At 45.9% G+C, this 22,905-nt stretch overlaps 1 protein-coding gene across 9 annotated transcripts in view; it reads right to left on the bottom strand.

Moving 5' to 3' along the window:
• CEP128 (centrosomal protein 128) overlaps nucleotides 1-22,905 on the bottom strand; it is a 147,897-nt gene that overhangs the window by 34,908 nt on the left and 90,084 nt on the right. For 7 of the 9 annotated variants that reach the window (XM_056546709.1, XM_056546706.1, XM_056546708.1 and 4 more), the window contains exons 20-22: nucleotides 19,598-19,647; nucleotides 9,075-9,098; nucleotides 714-791 (exon numbers count right to left, since the gene is read on the bottom strand). In XM_056546709.1, the coding sequence (XP_056402684.1) occupies nucleotides 714-791; nucleotides 9,075-9,098; nucleotides 19,598-19,647 (152 nt within the window). The remainder of the gene's footprint in view (nucleotides 1-713; nucleotides 792-9,074; nucleotides 9,099-19,597; nucleotides 19,648-22,905) is intronic. The other 2 variants (XM_056546707.1, XM_056546711.1) reach the window with 2 other exon arrangements.

Consider the following 22,905-nt stretch of genomic DNA (forward strand, 5'->3'; position numbering starts at 1 on the left):
AAATGCCCACGTCCGCAGCCTCGCTCTTCCCTTATGTTCTGGTCATCATTCTACTATCTTTGTCTCGCTGCTCCATGTGGTCTTATAATGGAGCAGCCAGACAAAGACCGCCGAGAGCAGGGGAGTGAAGCACTTATCTCCTGACTGGTGGGGGTCTGTGAAATGTCAGAAGTTTTATATTAATATTAACATAACAGAATATATATGCAGGACCCGGGATGTAACCATGACAATGTGAATAAAAGCCACCATTCTTTACACTGCTCCCATTTTGATAAGCAGATCGCTTACTAAATGACAAGGGAACCTAAGACTCTGAATTAAGGCATATGACTCTGAATTAAGGCTGTTCCTTAGGTACTCGATGGAACTGAACCTGTCATACACTTATCCCCTCTCCTGTGGATAGGTGGGCTGTTACTTACTCTCACTTGGGAAAGTGGGGGCGAGTGTGCTGAGAACTGGTAGTTAAGAGAGGGTCCTATACAGGAGATTATGGGGGTCCCAGTGGCAGAATCCCTGCGATCAGACATTTATTCCTTATGTTGTGGATAGGGCATAAGTGTCTGATAAGTTCAGTTCCCTAGAGTACCCCTTTAAGTCTTCCCTAATAATTTTCCCATGTATAAGGGCTTTTAGGAAACAACAAGAAGAAACCAAAAACTTTATACAAAGCAAACCAAGCCAAACGTTCTGCTCTTGTTTGTACTCACATTGAGATCCTTCATATCATGCAGTAGACTGAGCTTCTCCGGAACAGATTCCAGATGATCCAGGGCCATGCGTGTGCTCTGTAAAGTCAAACAACAATGAGCAAATGAAATGTTGAGTACTAATTCAACCAGTGTCTACAGCGCCCCATACAGGACCAAGTGCATTGTGCATCTTTATTACTATTCCTACAAGCTACAACCCACCAATAAAACAGTGAATCCATCACAGTCAGGAAGGCAGATCAGAGAGCAATATTATGGGGAGGGGATTTGGCAGTAAGAGAGCGGTTCATCTCATCACTACACAGGACGAGCTCCGTGCACCAACTATGAGGAGCCAGACAGATGCTACGAACTGCAAACTAGGTGCAGCAATTCACCCAAAATCCAATTTGCCAGAATATGTTGCAATTAAAATGGCTTCTCTATAATGTGTAAAACAAACGTGCGGATGAAATTGTCTGAATAAAGCAAATGAGAAACTAGAGACTTTACTTTATTATAGAAAAAAGACAAATGTATTCAGGAAGGTATCAATGTAATAAAATGTGCTATAAAATTATAAGATGCTCCAACTATGCAGAGTGCTGGTTCAGAACCAAAATCGCCTTCTCCTGACTCATGACCTTATTTCAGAATCTTATGTTTGTAAGTTTGTGTCTGAAATATCAACATGTCAGACAACAGGACCGGGACCCTGCAGGATCATTACTGATGAGTGCACAGTCCCCGGCACCAAGCGGAGAGACACATGACCATTGTTTTAACTATGTTTACTGCCCTAGAACTGATAATAGTGGGATGGTGCCGGTAGAGGCATCCGCTCCGTACGCAGATCTATCATCTTCGCCCCTGCACAGGGGACACTTGTAATGCAGTACGGCTGAGAGGAGAGACAAACGCCTCATTACTCACCTTCCTACAGCCACAACATTCATATTCTGCTGTTCCCTGTGCACTTACAGCGATACTATCCAACCAGTTACAGCCACAGCTGGAGACTCCTCAACCATGACAAATAATCACTCCGGGATTGTATCTAAAGCTCTGCTGCAACAAGACCGTCACACTTAGATATCACATTGACTGTACAGCAGCACGGACCATCAGATGTTGGATCACCCCTGTTACATCACACCCTAATGATAGATACAGCTGTGATGTCAGTACAGAACTGTATTAAAACATGTGACCAAAAAGGAAAAGTCATATTTCAGAGGAGATCAATCTGCTACGGACTGTGATTCACAGTATATAACACCACTACATGTACTGTGTCTATAAACGTGCTGCCCTTTATAAGAACAACCTAGTATGACAGATCCATTTTGGGGCTTGTCCAATGTCAAATAAAAGTGCTGCATTTTAGTGAACGTGCCCAAGGCTTAATGCTTCACTACAGTCCTTCCAGGACCATTCATAAAGCAGTGACAGAACATTCAAGGACACAGGAGACTGAGCACTAAACACAAGTCAGGAGCACAGGGAAGTTTGTAGCTTTGGCTGCAGATCCGCTGTAATGTCTCGATTTAGGAGATTAAACTGGAGATTAAGGGCATTCTGCACATTTATTATTACAAGGTCTTCTGTAGCCCCAAACCCAGTAATCTCCTATATCTTGTAGTTCTGGAGGCATAGGGGGAGATCAAAACCTGTGCAGAGGAAAAGTTGCCCAATGCAACCAATCAGATTGCTTGTTTGCTTTTTAAGAAGGCCTGTGAAAAATGAAACAAGCGATCCGATTGGTTGCTATGGGTAACTGGACAACTTTTCCTCTGCAAGTTCTGATAAATCTCCCCATAAACCTCATCAAAAGCTGCAGGAGCCAAATTAGTTTCATATAATGGTACCGATCTAGGTCATCCTCTTCCTACTTATAAACTACAAGTGCAGGGACAACCAGGATTACATCTCTCTGATCTGGCACTTCATGAATGCACACAAGCCTGGGGTGGAATCCTCCAGAACACTGTATGGACATCTCAAAAGGATCCGTATGGCTTCAGTCAATCAACTAGAATAATCCTCAGCCTGGTTCTCCAACTCTACATTCTCCTTGCAGCTGAATATGTGGCAGTCGAGGGTCTTCCTTATTGTTTGGGAAGCTGAAGTTGCATCATAAAACATGGAAAGTGAATCACTGAGACACCTTTCTCACTGTCCAAAGTAGAATCCAGAGCAAGGCGATGGGAGATAAAGCTTCCAATCACCAGGCTGTCACCAGTAAACGTGGAGGCTTTAATAATTCCCTGCTGCCTCCGCCGATGTCCTTTCCGCAGATCAGATTTTTGTCAAGCAGTTTGTTACTTGGGATACAAAGTGTCAAAGTAACTTAACGCTTAATCTGTCAGCTGCTTCCCATCCACCGATAAATCCAAGAACAAAGAAAAAAGAAATTATACCCAGAAGGATGAGATTACATTACAAGTGCTCAGGTGCCAGCATAGTCCTCCCAGCACAGTCTGTCTCAGCCGGGGGTCGCTGATGCCCTACGGTCTGAATAAATATATTAGTTCAGAGTCTACAGTAGGCGCAGGGCCATCCCAGTCAGTTTATTTTGCACAAAGTGAATAGTTTGGGGAGTCTATTAGAACATTTAAGAACAAAGGAATAATGTTTCTTCTTAATGAGAGGATCATAAAGACTTTGGGAGGCTTATAGGCCATTCAGGCTCCATCATAATTCTGGGAAGAAATGATATGCAAAGCAGCCCTCTTATACCACTATTATCAAGTCGCTTTCCCTTAAATGGGCACCGGTATTTGCAAAAACATGTTCCTGGCTTGTAAATCAGCCTGCTGTGTGAGCCGGGGGTGTGTCATAGAAGTAAGTTCATATGAGATATAAAGGCAAGCAAGGGATCATTGCCGCCGCCGCCGCCTCCTCCTCCTCAGTGAACTGCATGCAGAGTAAGCAACATAAAAGAAGGAATTAGGAGCCATAAAAGCTGGAAAACAAGGATTTAACCCCTAGAGGACGCAGGACATACATTTATGTCCCCGCACCCCTTCCCGCTGTGTGAAGTGAACTCAGGAGCTGAGCATGCTTCATACCCTGTGTTCCAGTTGCTATCAGCATCCAGGACCCACAGCCAATGCCGGACATCACTGATCAGGTCGATGTTTGACATAAGTCCTGTAAAGTTGATTGTGGCACCTAAAACGCCCCAGCAATGGTCCCAATCAGCTCCCTGAGCTACTGCCAGTTAGCTCACGGAGCTGATTGGGACCATTGCTGGGGCCTTATCAGCTAAAAGGACAGGCAGATTTCTCTTACTAGGCTCAGTCCAGTCCGATCAGCGCTCCTCCAATGCAGGCAGCCTGCAGTAACGGAGCTTCAATAACACTGATCAATGGCACAGCATTGTTCAGTGTTTGCAATTGAAAGATCACATGTAGTAGTCTCCTATGGGGACTAAAAATAGAAAATAAATGTCAAAAAAGGTTAATATGTGAATGAGCCCCTTCCCTAATACAAGATTTAATTACTCCCTTTATCCATTTTATCAATAAATGTAATGTGAATAAACTAACATGTGACATCGCAGCATGCAAAAATGTCCGAACTATTAAAATATAACATTAATTAAACGTAAAAAATAACACCAAATTCCAGAATTGCTAATATTTGGTCACTTCTTATACCAGAAAAAAAATTAATAAAGTGATTGTAAAGTCCCATCAAAACAAAAATGGTACCAACAAAAATCAGTTCACAGCAAAAAAATGATCCTCATCTCTGTATACGGAAAAATAAGTTCTAGGGGTTAGAAGAGGTCAATTATAAGCAAACTCGTAAGTAGTGAAATAAAACAAAACCTTTATATATTGGGTATCGTTGTAATTGTATTGACCTACAGAATAAATATAAAATGTCATTTTTACTGAAAAGTGTACTGTGTAGAAATGGAAGCCTCCAAATTAGCAAAATGGCGTATTTTTCTCAATTTGTGGTAAAATAAGTTAGGTCATTAAAAAGTCCAATTTGTTGCACAAAAAACATGCCCACATATTGGTCTATAGGTGAAAATGTTAAATGTTATGGCTATTAGAAAGAGAGGAGGAAAAAACGAAAGTGCATGAATGAAAAAATTTAAAATAAATCACTGTGTCCTTAAGAGGTTAAGAACAAGAATCAGCACCTGTTAAATAAAGAGTAAGCCTGGAGCATTTATATATATATTTTCTTCCATCTCTTGACAGGTTCATTATGAAGTCAGTGTTTCAATGAATTTATTAGTCTTCGTGCATGACTGGTAATGTTCTGGTCTGGCATACATTCCAAGTCATGCCCCGCTTGTCCCCGGTGTACAGAGCCCCGCTTGTCCCCAGTGTACAGAGCCCCGCTTGTCCCCAGTGTACAGAGCCCCCGCTTGTCCCCAGTGTACAGAGCCCCCGCTTGTCCCCGGTGTACAGAGCCCCCGCTTGTCCCCAGTGTACAGAGCCCCCGCTTGTCCCCAGTGTACAGAGCCCCCGCTTGTCCCCAGTGTACAGAGCCCCCGCTTGTCCCCAGTGTACAGAGCCCCCGCTTGTCCCCAGTGTACAGGGCCCCCGCTTGTCCCCAGTGTACAGGGCCCCCGCTTGTCCCCAGTGTACAGGGCCCCGCTTGTCCCCAGTGTACAGGGCCCCGCTTGTCCCCAGTGTACAGGGCCCCGCTTGTCCCCAGTGTACAGGGCCCCGCTTGTCCCCAGTGTACAGGGCCCCGCTTGTCCCCAGTGTACAGGGCCCCGCTTGTCCCCAGTGTACAGGGCCCCGCTTGTCCCCAGTGTACAGGGCCCCGCTTGTCCCCAGTGTACAGGGCCCCGCTTGTCCCCAGTGTACAGGGCCCCGCTTGTCCCCAGTGTACAGGGCCCCGCTTGTCCCCAGTGTACAGGGCCCCGCTTGTCCCCAGTGTACAGGGCCCCGCTTGTCCCCAGTGTACAGGGCCCCGCTTGTCCCCAGTGTACAGGGCCCCGCTTGTCCCCAGTGTACAGGGCCCCGCTTGTCCCCAGTGTACAGGGCCCCGCTTGTCCCCAGTGTACAGGGCCCCGCTTGTCCCCAGTGTACAGGGCCCCGCTTGTCCCCAGTGTACAGGGCCCCGCTTGTCCCCAGTGTACAGGGCCCCGCTTGTCCCCAGTGTACAGGGCCCCGCTTGTCCCCAGTGTACAGGGCCCCGCTTGTCCCCAGTGTACAGGGCCCCGCTTGTCCCCAGTGTACAGGGCCCCGCTTGTCCCCAGTGTACAGGGCCCCGCTTGTCCACCCACATTTCCTGTATTTGGACTCCTCACAGAGACACACAGTAGCTGTAGGGACTAGAGATGAGCGAAGTTACAGCGATTCGATTCGTCATGAACGTCTCGGCTCGGCAGTTGCTGACTTTATCCTGCATAAATTAGTTCAGCTTTCAGGTATCACCTGGAAAAGGTGGATACAGTCCTAGGAGAGTCTCCAGCCACCGGAGCATCAGAAAGCTGAACTAATTTATGCAGGATAAAATCATCAACCACCGAGCCGAGAAGTTCATGACGAATTGAATCACTGTAACTTCACTCATCTCTAGTAGGGACAAAAATATACACATTTTTAACCAATGTATATGGCAAATATACATATAATGGTATTATCTACATTATATGAAAAGTTTTTTTTTTTTTTTTTTTTTTTTTTAACGACCGACACACTTTAAGGAAGACAACACTGATCTCAAGGCCTCATCTTTAAAAAGATGGCCAGTAATACATGGTTCCTGGGAAGGAATGGACAAGCGGAGGATTTATAAAGGCAGAGGGACAGAACTTGAAGAACTACAGAAGAGTTCTAGAGTCCCCTCCCCCAACTGATTTGAGCCTATAGAGGCTCAAATTAGTTGGGGGGGCTATATATTTTGCCCGACATCATGAGATTATTATGACCCAGAGCGTTCCCAGCATCCGACAGGGTTTACATCACAATTCTCCGCCCTCCTGTCCTTTTCAGTTAAATATCAGGCACAGTACAACCCCCACTATCTCAACTACAGGTAGACGTGCTGTGGACTTGATCAGTTTTGCATTTATTAGATAGAAGGAGGGAGGACTGTCCATTTAGGAGTTCACCCGCACTGTAACCCGGTGTATTGGATTTAGTGTGGGTGAACGGGAGACAGATTTCCTTTAAGCCAATGCTGCAGACAAGTGTCTCATTATTAATCGTCTGCCCAGAAACAATAGATTTGCTTCCCAGTATTCCTTGATGAACGCACCCATGATCATAATCTGAAAACATTTTTTAACTTTGTCAACCCTGACACAATCTTTTCATGATTACTGAGAACAAGTGTGGTGCTGTTTTTGGAAGAAAAAAACATCTGTCTATTCTTTAACCCCTTGAGGACACGTCTTTTTGCTCCTCACCTAATAAGAGCCAGAACTCAGTTGATTGTCCATCCACAGACCCATATTAGGGCTCATTTTATACATGACAAACTGTTCTTTATAGAGACACCTTTAAATTTACCCAAAAACTGTATTGCGCAAAAAAAATTGTGGCGGAAAATTTAAAAAGAAAACAAGCAGGGTTTGCTTTTATGCAGGGCACTTTACAGTAAAACTGTATGTTCTCTTTATTCTGTGGGTCAGTACAATTAAAAGGATTACCATGTGTGGTCTGAAGAAGCGCCATTGTCTGACGCAAAAGGGGCTGTTCACCTACCTGTCCGCGCACCCTTGCGTGCTGCATCTTGAATTGTAATGTGCAGCCTGAATAAATGCAAAGATTTCACCACAGAAGCGGCTCCGTATCGTAAGCGCTCCCCTTCCTTTCTTCTTTGTGTGGTATTAATGGACTTACATATGGGGTTTGAGCACAGAAAGGAGCCGCATTGTAGTTCTACAAATACATTCTGTGTGTTAGCTGCACCGCACCGGCCAATGCAAGTAGCCGAATAAGCAAAGCTTTGCCGATCTCTGTTCCTCTGTGTGATATTTTGACAATTAAAAGGATTACTATGTTTACATTCTTTTCGATTATTGTACTGATTTAAAAAAAAAGGTCAAACTTATTTTGTTAAAAAGTATGTTTAAAAAATGGTCCTCTTCTGACCCCTATAACGTTCTTATTTTCCACATACAGGGCTGTAGGAGGGCTCATTTTTTGCACAGTGATCTGTCGGTACCACTGTATATATCTATATAGTTGATATTATTGGGTTTTTCTGTGATGTGATCAACATTTTTACATTTTGGGTTTTGGCATTTTTTTTTTTAGGTTTACAAAATTTACGGCAGGATATCATTAACACTATATTTTAACACTTTGGACATTTCCGCCATGGGGATACCAAATATGTTTATTTATGGTTTTCCTTTTTTTATTTGTAGAATGGGAAATAGAAGGGCATTATTGTATTGGGGGAGTAGATTATTCACATTTAAAACTTTATTTTGTTTTTTTAAGTCTCATAGGGAGCAATCTTTTGACTAATACTGATCAGTGTGATCTACGATCCACCAGAGGAGGATTGCAGAAACCAGGTAGGAGAACGATGTGGGTGGCCCGATGAGTACCCCCGAGCCTCGCAGGTACATCCGATGCTGTGATCAGTATAGATTACAGCATCTGAAGGGTTAATGGCAGATGTCTGCCATTATCCATGAGGTCCTGGCTTCTGATAACAGCAGCCAGCCGGTTCTGATCACATGTACATCGCGTGTTCTCTAAGCGTTTATTTTCACCCAGGTGCCAGTCACATGTGCGTGGTCCGGCACTGTTTCTTTCCAGCGCTGTAGAAAAAGCAACAGAGGGAAACTGATTGTAAAACTGATTCCGTTCCTTTCAATGGGACAGTTCACATTGATCTGGCATCTCCCAAGTTTGAGGCCAGATGGCGGAACACTTCGCATGGGCGCCAGAGAGGGGGAACGCATTTTGCTGGATTCCTCCGTCCGGCAGTCCACCAAGACTGACATATGTGAACTCAGCCTAAGGGATTATACAAAGTAATCTGATCTTTTATACAATGCTTTGGGGGTTCTTCATATGCGAAGCATTATTGTTTGTCAGTAGTATACGGACAGGAAATCTATTAGGCCCTGCATTAGGCATATAACCATGCTGGGCCCATGCCTCTGTCTAACCAGTTACTAATAATTGGTCAGAACAGTCATATAAAATGTTGTCTACCCTGAGTACACCACTAGGGGGCAGCAGTTGCACTGCCCACCTTACAGTTATTGCCCTCACAGTTAGGCAGGATCGACATATAGATACACACAGGACAGGTTATACATATTTTCTAAGCACCAAAAGGCTAAATTATTTTGTGGCAGGTCCCTACACTGGACACGAGCGAAGTCTGTTCTAGATAAATATTTGAAACATTTCAAATAATTTTCAGATGACTCACCCGTTCTAGATCCACCACCCGATCCTAGAGAAAGAAAAATAAATGATCATCACTTAGAGACCTTAAGCAATATTAAAAATAAACACCTGCATGTGTTATTATCAAAAAATAACCTGTGACTATACCCACAACCGGGGCATTAGTCACATTCAGAGCCATTACATAATGTGGGTGCTGCAGGGAGATCAGAAACCTTGGATAGGGGATAAAATGTCTAAAGCCGGAATAACCCTTTAACTGCATTGTATGGGGCAGTAAGAAGTCATTACTGGTTACAGTTCAGGTAGACCATAATAAGGTGTAAAGCAGGCGGCTGAGCCATGCAACCTCTGGGCCTCCCTGTCCTGAAGTAGACATTACTTTAAATGCACACTGTCAAATGTTGTACATCTTGACAAAAAATTACCTTTCTAATATACTTAATAAAAAATGATATTTCCTTTTTTATAGAAATCATGGCTTATAAAATGATGGCTTTGTCCAAGCTGAAGCACAGGCATGGACAAAGTACTGTAAGTGAGGGTGGGCTAGTACTCCTCTGTGCTCTCTCCTGTCCGATGGCACTCCTCTGTGCTCTCTCCTGTCCGATGGCACTCCTCTGTGCTCTCTCCTGTCCGATGGCACTCCTCTGTGCTCTCTCCTGTCCGATGGCACTCCTCTGTGCTCTCTCCTGTCCGATGGCACTCCTCTGTGCTCTCTCCTGTCCGATGGCACTCCTCTGTGCTCTCTCCTGTCCGATGGCACTCCTCTGTGCTCTCTCCTGTCCGATGGCACTCCTCTGTGCTCTCTCCTGTCCGATGGCACTCCTCTGTGCTCTCTCCTGTCAGATGGCACTCCTCTGTGCTCTCTCCTGTCAGATGGCACTCCTCTGTGCTCTCTCCTGTCAGATGGCACTCCTCTGTGCTCTCTCCTGTCCGATGGCACTCCTCTGTGCTCTCTCCTGTCCGATGGCACTCCTCTGTGCTCTCTCCTGTCCGATGGCACTCCTCTGTGCTCTCTCCTGTCCGATGGCACTCCTCTGTGCTCTCTCCTGTCCGATGGCACTCCTCTGTGCTCTCTCCTGTCCGATGGCACTCCTCTGTGCTCTCTCCTGTCCGATGGCACTCCTCTGTGCTCTCTCCTGTCCGATGGCACTCCTCTGTGCTCTCTCCTGTCGGATAGGACAGGAGAGAGCACAGAGGAGTCCTATCAGACAGGAGAGATCACAGAGGAGCCCTATCCGACAGGAGAAAGCAGAGGAGCCCTATCCGACAGGAGAGAGCACAGAGGAGTACTAGCCCACCCTCACTCACTGGACTTTGTCCATGTCTGTGCTTCAGCTTGGACAAAGCCATCATTTTATAGAGTCATGATTTCTATAAAAAGGAAATAAAGAGCCAATGTCAGTTACCATGTATTTTTTTTTTTTAAAGTATTTATTTAGTTTTGCAGTTCAATTAACAAACATCACCAACAAGGTGAAACATAAAACAACCGCCTCCGTAGGTCCACAGACAGACTCCATAACAAAGATGCAAGGTACACAAGAACATTCACCAGCAGGAAGGAAGGGCGCATCTGAGACCCAACCGGAGAAAGAATCGGGGTGCCCAGGAGAAGCTCCACATCAGAAAACACAGGAGTAAACATCAGGGAGCCAAATTGCGCCTGAACCGCATTCCTCAGCTGAAGATACCTAAATAGGCATTTCTAGGGATGCCATAACATTCCTTCATGTCTGAAAAGGTTAAGAAAACCTGAACAAGTGGATCACGAACTTGATTCCCTGAGAACCCCAGAATCTGGCCTCCTGTAACCCATGCAGGTTAGGTAAATGTACTTTCCCCCACAAGGGTGCTCTAGGAGTTACCTGAGGCTGCGGGTATTTGCTCGACACCACGAACCACACTTTAGCTATAGTTTGTACGGGGAATAGGAAAGGAGGAGGGAGAGTGATACCTGTAGAGCGAGTTAGTGAGAGCTTCATAGGAACCCATAAGCGCTCCAGCCAAGGCAGTTGCAAAGTCTGAAAGATCCAAGTCGATCCACAACGCTGCATAGACCAGTTGAGAAGCAAGAAAATTGTTATATACATAAGGGGAGAAGTAAATCATTTTAAATATATTGATCCTTCCGGCCAGAGAGAGAAGGAGTGAGGACCAGGCAGTCAACCGCTCCACAGTGGAGCAAAAAAGAGCGGCTCCAAATTCCGGGACCGATATTCCACCAGGGAAGCAGTAACCTCCACCCCCAGGTATCTAAAACAGGGGACTACTTGCACCCCTGCCGGAAGAGAGGAGGGGAGGGGGACTTCAGTTGTGAGTGCCATTAGAGAGGACTTAGCCCAGTTCACCCGCAAGCCTGAAATCAAACTAAACCAGTCAAGTAGGTCGAAAAGACACTAGAGAACCCCCGGCATCCGCTAAATACACCAGTGTGTCATCTGCATAAAGGGAAACCTTCTCTACAATAGAACCCCTTAGAATACCACAGATAGTGGGATCTTTACGGATGGCTGCCGCCAATGGCTCAACTGCCAGCACATATAGGAAGGTAGGTAGCGGGCACCCCTGCCTCGTCCGACAACCTAGAAGGAAGGGAGCATAAATATAGTGCGAATACGAGCCCTAGGGCTATCATATAACAAGCAAACCCAGGCACAGAATCGGGGACCAAACGCACCCAGGACCTCCCATAGATAGGGCCCAACTACACCGCTCCAGTAGGAAAGCCCTCCCCCACCGCTGCGATGTTAAGCTGCAGGTGCTTTACATTAACATCAGTAGCCCTATCCAGCATAAACCCAGTTTGGTCAGAATGAATGATCGAGTTAATGACCCCATATAGGCGAGTAGCCAACACTGTAGCCAAGATCTTAATCTTAAAAAGAAATAGATCTATAAGAATCAGGCAGCAACGGGTCTTGGGAAGCACAACAATCAATGCCTCCCTCAGAGTCTGGAAGGGAATCTGCGTCAGCTATCGTTAAGGAGTATAGGGGCCAGCCGCTCCTCATTCATCCTATACCAATCGCCAATCTAAACCTGGAGTCTTCCCATGAGCAAGATCCTGAATAGCCTGCTCCACCTACTCAACCGTAAAAGGAGCATGGGAGACTAAAGGAGACCGTAAAAGGAGACTACGCATGGGAACTGACAGCTCTTGCGTGGGGGGGGGGGGGGGGGGCGGAATTTCCCCCTGACAGGGCCTAGAAGGAGCAAAATTCAGGGAGGAGTAAAAATCCCTGAAGACAGAGTTAATCAACTGGGGGTGAAACACCACAGAACCATCCCCGTCCCTAATACAAGGGATAGAGGCAGCAAGACGACTAGCCCTCGCCAAGTAGGCCAATAGCTTCCCATTCTTATCCCCAAAACACAAAAAGGGCCGCTTCCCTATCCGCCAACCGCAATTGAACCCTATCCTTCTGGACAACCAAAAGAGACCTCTGAGGCTTGGCTCACGCCCTCTCATGATCAGGAGAAGGATCCCTAATATATGCCGGTTCTAAAGCACTGACTTCCTGCAACAACCCGTTCTCCATGGCCAACCTGATTTTCCTCTGACCCGCTATAAAAGCACCCCTGATTGTGGCCTTGTATGCATCCCATTGGATCAGGATAAGTAGCATTATGCTCCCAGTACTCAGTATGGGCAACCCCTAAAGCTTCTACTACCGCATGCGGCAAATCAGGGAAGGGGGACTAGGGCCTAGATTGGGAACTACCAATATAGCAGAGTGAAAACCATGGAGATTGTGTAGCTCACTCTGCCAGCATTCCCGTATACTCCATTGCGGACTGCAGGTACCACTCTGTACAGCTATTACAGCATCCTGTGAAACATTTTCTACACACTGGCAATGACCTGGCATATTAATTCTATACTCCATTAATGAAGTTGTTATCAATGTGCTCCACGGACATCACTTTATCCATATCATAGACTCTAGTGCCAATAATTGACTTTTAGCAAAAGGTGGTTGATTTTATCACATAATTGCTCATTTTATCATCTTGCATTTGTATATTTTTATCAGTTTTTAGTATATTAAATACATCTCGTGCAAGTGCCCTGCACTAATGTATACTGTATCATAACTAAATAAATGTGATTTAATATTTCTGACATATTTTATGTTTCCAAACTTAATTCGGGTTCACCATTAAGTATACACCCCAAAAATATTTCTTATTATTAATACCACAACCAACAACTTCTTCCTTTTGTATTTATTTTAATTTTCTCCTTTATTTTCTCTTTTATTTTATTTTTCACTGACTCTTGAGGACTGGTTTCCATATATAGTTCTCTATATATAATTTTTTAATATAGCAGAGTGGTCTGAGATCCCACTAGTGGTGTAGGAAACCTCTCTTACCACTTGGAGGAGATCCTCCGAGGCCAGAGAAAGATCTATGCGAGAGAAGAACCTATGGGCTGCAGAGAAGAAAAAGGTAGATGCATTCGGGTACTTCCACCTCCAGAGGTGGGTCAAGCCCAACGCCTTGCGCCAGGTATTAAAAGAGGAACCACCAGGGTCAGCAGCAGTGGTGCGGTCGAGTAGAGGATAAGGAACTACAATGAAATTTCCTACAAATAGGACAGGTTCGGAGGGAAAAGACAATAGTTTGTTAGTAATCGACTCCAACACAGAGACCTGAAAAGGAGGAGGCACATTAACGGAGACCAGAACAAATGAGAAAGAGCCCATAGAGCAGTGTAGTATCGCAAACCTCCCAAAGTGGTCACAGGCTACTTGGGATACCACCAGTGGTAAGGACTTCGTAATTAAAACAGAGACCCCTCTGGCATAGCTAGAAAAGGAGTCATGATAGCCCTTGGCTTCAGGGCAAGTACCTTCTGGTCTATAATATTAGTCTCCTGCAAGCAGATAATGTGAGGAGACTGACGTTTCTCAAAGTCTAGACATAAGGCCCTCCTGAACTAGGAGTTAAGCCCACGCACATTCCAGCTAACAACCTTTAGAGTCCCCATCATAACATATGCAACAACAGGAAGAAGCCAAGGCGGACTGGGACAAGGAAGGAAAGTGCATCGGGACCCCACACACTTTCAACATAAAGACACGGGGCACAAACACAAAACACAAACAAATGCAACAAAGCATAAACAGAACAAGCCCATGTATTCCCTGTCTAACACTAAGCACAACATAGTAAAACATCTACGCCCTAACACTGTGCAGACCTATACCCCAAATACAACTACTACGGGGCGTCAAAGGAACGTTAAGTAACCTGAAAAAAAACTACTCTTACTAGAACCTTCCCGCTACCCCACCCCAAAACTACAATAAGAAATCTGCCCAGGGATACCGTACGGAAAACATGAACCTATGGAAACCCTAAGGAATGCTAACTTACTCACCACTACCTAAAGAAAAATAGGGGAGAACAGCCAAGAGCAGGACAGTCAATGACAGTTCAGTCCGGAGGTCCACCCAATGAAGAGCCTCAGTCGGGGAGGTGAAGAACTTCGTGGATGTTCCATCCACCACTCTCAGGCGAGCAGGATAAAGCATTGAGTAACGGTAGCCCTTGGCACGCAGCTTCGACCAGACCTCAGTGAGCAGCACCCGCTGCTTGCGCAACTCCACAGAAAAATCAGGATAGAAGAATACTCTGCTCCCCTATCAAATGACTTCTCCCATAATTTGCACTGCATGTATAATAGCATCTCTGTCCTTGAAATGTAGGAGTTTGGGCAGAAAGGGACGTGGGGGACCCCCTGGAGGGGGAGGTCTAGCTGGGGCTCTATGAGCCCGTTCAACTGAGAAATAAGGAGAGGTGTCCACCAGAACAATCTCCTTCAGCCACGTTTCCAAGAACAGCACAGGATCAGACCCCTCCACCTTCTCAGGAAGGCCCACCAGGCAGATGTTGTTGCGCCACAGGCGGTTCTCCATATCGTCCATGCGACTCAGAACTCCCATCATCTGGCGCTATAGTAAATCAACTCTGTCCGGCAGGAGGGAGAGTATCCTCCACTGCAGAGACCATACGCTCCACCTCCTCAGTGCGCTCACGTATCTTCTAGGCCTCATGTCGCAGAATAACAAATTCCTGCCGCAGTTCATCTACTTTAGTCACCATTATTGATTGCCAGGATGTAAAGGCAGTCAAAAGTTCAGAGAACTGATGGTCCAGAGCAGCAGCATCATAAACAGGTCTTTCAGGGGACAAATCGCTGCTGAGGAGTAGGAGAACCCTCAAATAATGACAGAGGTGGGTCAGAAGAGTCATCCCTAAGCCGTTCCGGTGGTCTAGAGACTTGGCTCAGCGCTTTTGCCGCATGGACGGATATTTATTAGCAAGCGGGGTCTGAACACCAGGATCCCAGTGAGAAGGGCCACAAGAATGGAAGGACCCATCATAAGAGGAAGCACCCTCATCAGAGGTCGGCCGAGAGGCCTCAGCATTCAGTTTAGATTTCTTATTTCTGTGACTACCACGGGGGCCAACCATGGCTAGCAGGGCACATATAGCAGGTAGAAAGGCACTGGTGTTATAGTCCCAGGAACACCAGTCTCCCCTAAAAAGGTATATATAGCAGTACTCAGCAAATGGGCAAGGCACCACAAGTCTCCCTCAGGGCACTCACAGATGGCAAGGCAGCTGACAGTCCAGCCAACGCTCTCCAAGCATGCAAAGGAGAAATCCAGTGAAGCACTGCTGGGTGTAGGCAGGGCAGCAGCAGGCAACCTGAGAATGATGCTAGAGAGAGGGTCCACAGGCAGACACTATTTGAAGCAGAAGGGCACCGCAGCCACTCCTTTGCCGGCAATAGGAGTCACCAGCAGGAGTTTTCAACGTAGGCAGCACGTCACCTCCTCAGCGGCAACGGACCACAAGTGCAGGCTCTGCACCCCAGTATCTATGCACATCTGCATTCAGGGGTTGAGCACCTTCTGCCATCTGTTACCACGTCAATGTATTTATTTAAAGTTTATACTAATGCACCTTTATCATCATTTTAGGTAGCATTAAAGGGGTATTCCAGGCAAAAACTTTTTTATATATATCAACTGGCTCTGGAAAGTTAAACAGATTTGTAAATTACTTCTATTAAAAAATCTTAATCCTTCCAATAGTTATTAGCTTCTGAAGTTTTCTGTCTAACTGCTCAATGATGATGTCACGTCCCGGGAGCTGTGCATGATGGGAAAATATCCCCATAGGAGCTTCACAGCTCCTGGGACGCGAGTCATCAGAGAGCAGTTAGACAGAAAACAGCAACTCAACTTCAGAAGCTAATAACTATTGGAAGGATTAAGATTTTTTAATAGAAGTAATTTACAAATCTGTTTAACTTTCCGGAGCCAGTATATATAAAAAAAAGTTTTTGCCTGGAATACCCCTTTAAGGTTCACCTGTGAGGCCGGCAACATATCAGCCGGCCTCCCCCCTCCCATTGTATGTGTGCTCAGTCACACTGGAGGTAACCGGTGAGCAGTCTGTAGGTCGGACCTAATGCTGCTGTAATTGCCCACTTGCCCCTGGTTTTGCTCATCACGGACAGGTAGGTTAGTGTTAGGTCCCGTCCCACTTGAGAAACCTTGGCGTTGGTGTGCGGGCTCAGGTATGTCCTTTATACAAGGATGTATTGGCTAATGTCTCAATTTTACATCAGTTTTGATGGTTAGCCAATGTCATTGTATACATCTACCACAGTAGTGCACCTAAATTCCTTCCTAGATCACATAGGCCAAGTAACAGGTGTAGACAATATAAAAATCACACCTGAAAGCAGATAAAAAGGAGAGAAGTTCACTTAGTCTTTGCATTGTGTGTCTGTGTGTGCCACACTAAGCATGGACAACAGAAAGAAGAGAACTGAGAACCAAAATTGTGGAAAAATATCAACAATCTACAGGTTACAAGTCCATCTCCAGAGATCTAGATTTGTCTTTGTCCACAGTGCGCAACATTATCAAGAAGTTTACAACCAATGGCACTGTAGATAATCTCCCTGGGCATGGACGGAAGAGAAAAATTATGAAAGGTGTCAACGCACGATAGTCCGGATGGTGGATAAGCAGCCCCAAACAAGTTCCAAATATATTCAAGCTGTCCTGCAGGCTCAGGGAGAATCAGTGTCAGCGCGAACTATCTGTCCACATTTAAATTAAATGAAACGCTATGGAGGAGACCCAGGAGGACCCCGCTATGGAGGAGACCCAGGAGGACCCCTCTATGGAGGAGACCCAGGAGGACCCCGCTATGGAGGAGACCCAGGAGGACCCCACTATGGAGGAGACCCAGGAGGACCCCGCTATGGAGGAGACCCAGGAGGACCCCGCTATGGAGGAGACCCAGGAGGACCCCGCTATGGAGGAGACCCAGGAGGACCCCGCTATGGAGGAGACCCAGGAGGACCCCGCTATGGAGGAGACCCAGGAGGACCCCACTATGGAGGAGACCCAGGAGGACCCCACTATGGAGGAGGCCCAGGAGGACCCCACTATGGAGGAGACCTAGGAGGACCCCACTATGGAGGAGACCCAGGAGGATCCCACTATGGAGGAGACCCAGGAGGATCCGACTATGGAGGAGACCCAGGAGGACCCCACTGCTGACACAGACATAAAAAACCAAGACTAGATTTGACCAAAATGAACTTGAGTAACCAAAATCCTTCTGGGAAAAAGTCTTGTGGACAGATGAGACCAAGATAGAGCTTTTTGGTAAAGCAAATCATTCTACTGTTCACCGAAAACGAAATGAGGCCTACAAAGAAAAGAACACAGTACCTACAGTGACATATGGGGGAGGTCAGTGATGTTTTGAGTTGTTTTGCTGCCTCTGGCACTGGGGGCCTTGAATGTGTACAAGACATCATGAAATCTGAGGATTACCAATGGATTTTGGGTCGCACTGTACAGCCCAGTGTCAGAAAGCTGGGTTTGTGTCCGAGATCTTGGGTCTTCCAGCAGGACAATGACCCCAAACATACATCAAAAAGCCCCAGAAATGGATGGAAACAAAGCGCTGGAGAGTTCTGAAGTGGCAGCAATGAGTCCAGTTCTAAATCCCATTGATCACCTGTGGAGAGATCTTATAATTACTGTTGGGAAAAGACGCCGTCCAATAAGAGACCTGGAGCAGTTTGTAAAGGAAGAGTGGTCCAACATTCCGGCTGAGAGGTGTAAGAAGCTTATTGATGGTTATAGGAAGCGTCTGATTTCACTTATTTTTTCCCAAAGAGTGTGCAACCAAATATTAAGTTATTGGGGTACTCCGCCCCTAGACATCTTAAGATGTCTGATCGCGGGCGTCCTGCTTCTGGGGACCCCAGGGATCTCGGCTGCAGCACCCCTCTGTCATTACTGCACAGAGCAAACTCGCTCTGTGCGTAATGACAGGAGATACAGGGGGCGGAGCAATGTGACATCACGGCTCCGTCCCTCGTGATGTCACGGTCCGCCCCCTTAATGCAAGTCTATGGGAGGGTGCGTGACGGCCGCCACGTCCCCTCCAATAGACTTGTATTGAGGGGGCAGGCCGTTACGTCATGAGGGGGGGAGCCGTGACATCACGATGCTCCGGCCTCCTTTGGATAGGGGATAAGATGTCTAGGGGCGGAGTACCCCTTTAAGGGTGCCAATAATTTTGTCCAGCCCATTTTTGGAGTTTGGAGACATTATTTCCAATTTGCTTTTTTTCCTCCTTTTTTGGTTTAGTTCCAATACACACAAAGGGAATAAACATGTGTATAGCAAAACCTGTGTTACTGCAATCCTTTCCTGTGAGAAATACTTCATTTTATAGGAACATTTCAGGGGGCGCCAACATTTACGGCCATGACTGTATAGTATTGCAACATATGGAGGTCCACAGTTTGGAGGCCACTGGTGTAGATTAAAACCATCAATGTGGACACTAGGAGAGGAATTTTTGTTGCTGCTGTATTTAGATTCGAGAGGATTATCTATCCTGATACACTGAAAACTCCCCAGTTTTGTGGTTCTCATCCCTGGTATCTGTCTAGAGAAGGAACAATATAGCATCTTATGTGACCAGTTGTCTTCAGACCCTAATTTACTCCCTATGGTCCAGCGGATGCTCAGCAGATGTGAGTGCGGCAATTTATATACATATATATGTTTTTCTCCTTACAGGCGTCGCAGCAGGAATAAAGAGGAGGAAGTGATTTTGGAGTTCAAGAGATGAGAACAATCCACTTCCTTCCCACTGATCTTCAGACAAACACATAATAGAGCAACTGGAAGGGACGTCGCCCCCATCTCAGCAACTGGGCTTTAATGGCTCAAATAATAGCACTCAAATTGCAGGACATAGAAAACCGAGCAAGTATTTAGGAGTCATTCAGGGCTCATTATTCTTCAAGCCTTTACACAGAGGGTCAGAACAACCCAGAAAATACAACCGGGACATGCTGCTCTCCGGGAAGAAGTCACTGAATCATCAGCAAACCACAAGAAGAGAACAAACAAAAGGACAGGCAGCCGGTCACATGACAGCACCAACGCCATTACACAGAGACGTGCGGACGTCACTCACCTGCAGCAGCCACATTTCCTCATCTCGTCTGTGGGTCTTGTCCAGTAATTCTGCAAATCAGAGCACAGCAGGGTCAGAACAGTACAGCTCTGCTTCATCTGTCTATTAACAATTCTTTTCTAATGTGTCAACTCCCTGGACAAAAATAAGAGCAGTGACCTTATATTTAAGATATCAGACAAGTCCCGCATCCAATCATTCACCGCATGGATTGTGTCTAGCGGTGACCAATTGTACAGTACACAGTCTGCAAGAAGCTGCAGTCGTCTGATTCACACAGTGCGCAGCGAGAACATCGTGCACCAGGCCAAGGATCTGATGGAATTAAATGGGGAAGATTTATTTACACTGCTAAAAGTTCCACATAGCAACCAATGAAGCTGCGCCATTCATTTATTAACAAATTACATCTCCTTGCAATGGATAACTCTCATATTACTGTATTTATATGGCACCAACATATCCCACAGCACTGTACACAGCTTGTCATGAGTCACATCCATCTCTGTCCCCAAATAAATTACAAATTAAATGGAAACACTCTTTGGAGTATGAGTGGTGTGGAATAAAATCTACAGAAATACAGGATGAATATACAATGTCCATGTTGTCCTTGGGATCTGCAAGAGAACAATACCGCAAGAAAAGAATGCTGAGCATCTGCTACAGGTCTGCCTCCGCTGAAGGTCCTATTATTGTACATTGTGCTGCAGGCTACGAGATGTTGAACGGGCACTGAGAAGAATTAAAAGGTTTTTTTTGCTTGCAGATTTTAAACCAAACAACAAATGTTACTGTGTGTCACATACAACCCCCCTCCCCACCTGCAATTTCACCATCCAGACCTAATCTGAGTCCTGTTCAGGGATCCACACGCTCCTATTTCTGCTGTTCACCGAGATTTATCTGCATTAAATTGGCTCCAGTAAAATGGTTTGTGCTGCTTTTGCTTGAAGCGGCGAGATATGGAATGGCTGTCAGGAAAATAAAGTACACAAACTGCAAGGCTTGGCACAAGTGTCACAGCAAGATACCGAGCACTGGGCGGTCTATCTGAGGGAGGGCAACCAGGCTCACACTTCAGCATCACTGGATTCTGCAGGAAAAAGTCAACTTCTGTGCAGCAAAGGAGCAACTTTCTAGGAAAAAAATCACCTTGTGCCAGGAAATGCACTCAAGTGTTATTGATAAGAGCAGGAAACACATGGTGCAGCCCCAAGTGCACAGAGAAGTCAATGACTATGGCTACAACCAATCTGATCAATGCACGATTTATCTGTGTTGAGTATTTAATATCTTAAAGGGGTATTCCAGGCAAAAACATTTTATCCCATATCAAAAGGATAGGGGATAAGATGTCTGATCACGCGGGCCCCGCTGCTGAGACCCCCCGCGATCTCCCTGCAGCACCCGCATTCTTTGCGGGTGCTGAATCTCCAGTTTCGGAAACCTCCGGGTTTCCGGGACTAGGGACGTGACGCCACACCACTCCCCCTCCATTCATGTCTATGGGAGGGGGCATGGCGGCCGTCACGCCCCCTCACATAGACATGAATGGAGGGGGCGTGGCGTGATGTCCCGTCCCCAGTCCCGGAGATTTCTGAAACTGGAGATTCAGCACCCGCATAAAATGTGAGTGCTGCAGGGAGATCGCGGGGGGTCTCAGCAGCGGGGCCCCCACGATCAGACATCTTATCCTTTGGATAGGGGATAAAATGTTTTTGCCTGGAATACCCCTTTAATCTCACGCCACCACTACAAACAGTGTACAGATCCTAGGCTTCCATTTCCTGTACACTATGGCTGTGCTGATTAGCAGGGGTAAAGGGTTTTGGCCTATCCTGTGGATAGGCCATTAGTAGTTTTAGGCTGGAACATCCCTTTAATGTTGATCTGCATTTCTGGTCCTTGATCTCTGTGAAGCATTTATGTGGCTGCAATTTGAGGGGCTGGTGATCTGCGGTGTCTGAGGCTGATGACTCTAATGGGGACTCTTGGTCTTGGATCACTCCTCCTAAAAGTCAGTTTCATCATAGCATTTGATGGCTTTTTGACTCCTGCACATTAGGAGTCCTTCAATGTTCTTGCAACTTTCAAGATTGTCTGATCTTCAAGTCTTAAAGTAATGATGGATTGTAGTTTCTTTTAGTTGGATGGTACTTGCCATAATGTGGATTAGAACAGTAGATAAATAGGTCTAAACACTGTATGGAGCCGAGCACCAATCCTACCAACTCATGGTTTCAAGCATTCTGTCAGAAGACCTGATTGTTCTTGATTCAAGGTCAATATTGTTGATGCTACAAAAGCATTGGTGCAGAAAAGATGAACCCAGGATTCAGTTCTGATAGTGTTATATTCTGTGTAGTCTTTCCTGTGAAGTGCAGGTTCCTCTTACCTGAGCAGCAGCCAGAATTCTGGGCTAGAAATAAAATTGAAAGAAATGCTTGAGATTTGGTTTAAGGTCCCCAGACGTACAGGAAGGCTAGTAAAAGTGGTAATGCATCTGTCCTCTAGCCACTGTACCTTTGTCAGACTTTATAAGAACATTTCCTCCATCCTCCTGTAACTAAACAAATATTTTCTATTATCCCCAATTAGTGAAAAGGTGTTCTGTTTTCCATCCATTGGTATTGACCCACCGCAATCTTTGGCTTGCATTCCATATTGCAAAAACTCTGTCAACCAACTAAATTTCCAGCTCCTGCCTTGGCACCCCAATTAGGTGTCCTCTGCCCATCCATGTTAACTGTTTCTAGACTACTGCAGAGATTGTGACCTATGTTCACAACTCAGTGCAAGGGTTAAGTGTAAAGAATCCTTTAGATTTCACTCGTTCGTTTAGCCCACCATCAAATCCTTCCAACCCAGTTGTTTCACTTCTTTGGTAAGGCTTGTGACAATAATAATTGACTTGTAAGTATCACCTCCTGCCAGGGACTAACAGCTAATATTGACGATTAGTGTCTAGTAATAAAGAGAAGCTTCAGCACATGCAGTCACTGATGACCTGTCCAGATCTCTCACAGGCCGGCAGCCATTGGTATTGTGCTCCATAGAAGGCTGCGATGGAGACGCTTTCTCTGTCTGGGAATCCGGCTCCTTTTTTCCCCACATGTGACCGGCTCTAATATCATTCTCACACAGCTCTGTTCCTTCTGGCAGCCAAGGGAATGTAAATCCTGTCTTTGCTGTTGAGGCCCCTTCAGATGGAGGAAGCTGGAACTTCAAGGGGAACGCTGAAAATCTTTTGGATTAACCGCGGGAAAGTTTATACAGGTGGTGAGAGAGTAGCAGGAAATTAAAGC

The sequence above is a fragment of the Hyla sarda genome, chromosome 11 (assembly GCF_029499605.1).
Source record: "Hyla sarda isolate aHylSar1 chromosome 11, aHylSar1.hap1, whole genome shotgun sequence".
In the NCBI taxonomy this organism is placed as follows: domain Eukaryota; kingdom Metazoa; phylum Chordata; class Amphibia; order Anura; family Hylidae; genus Hyla; species Hyla sarda.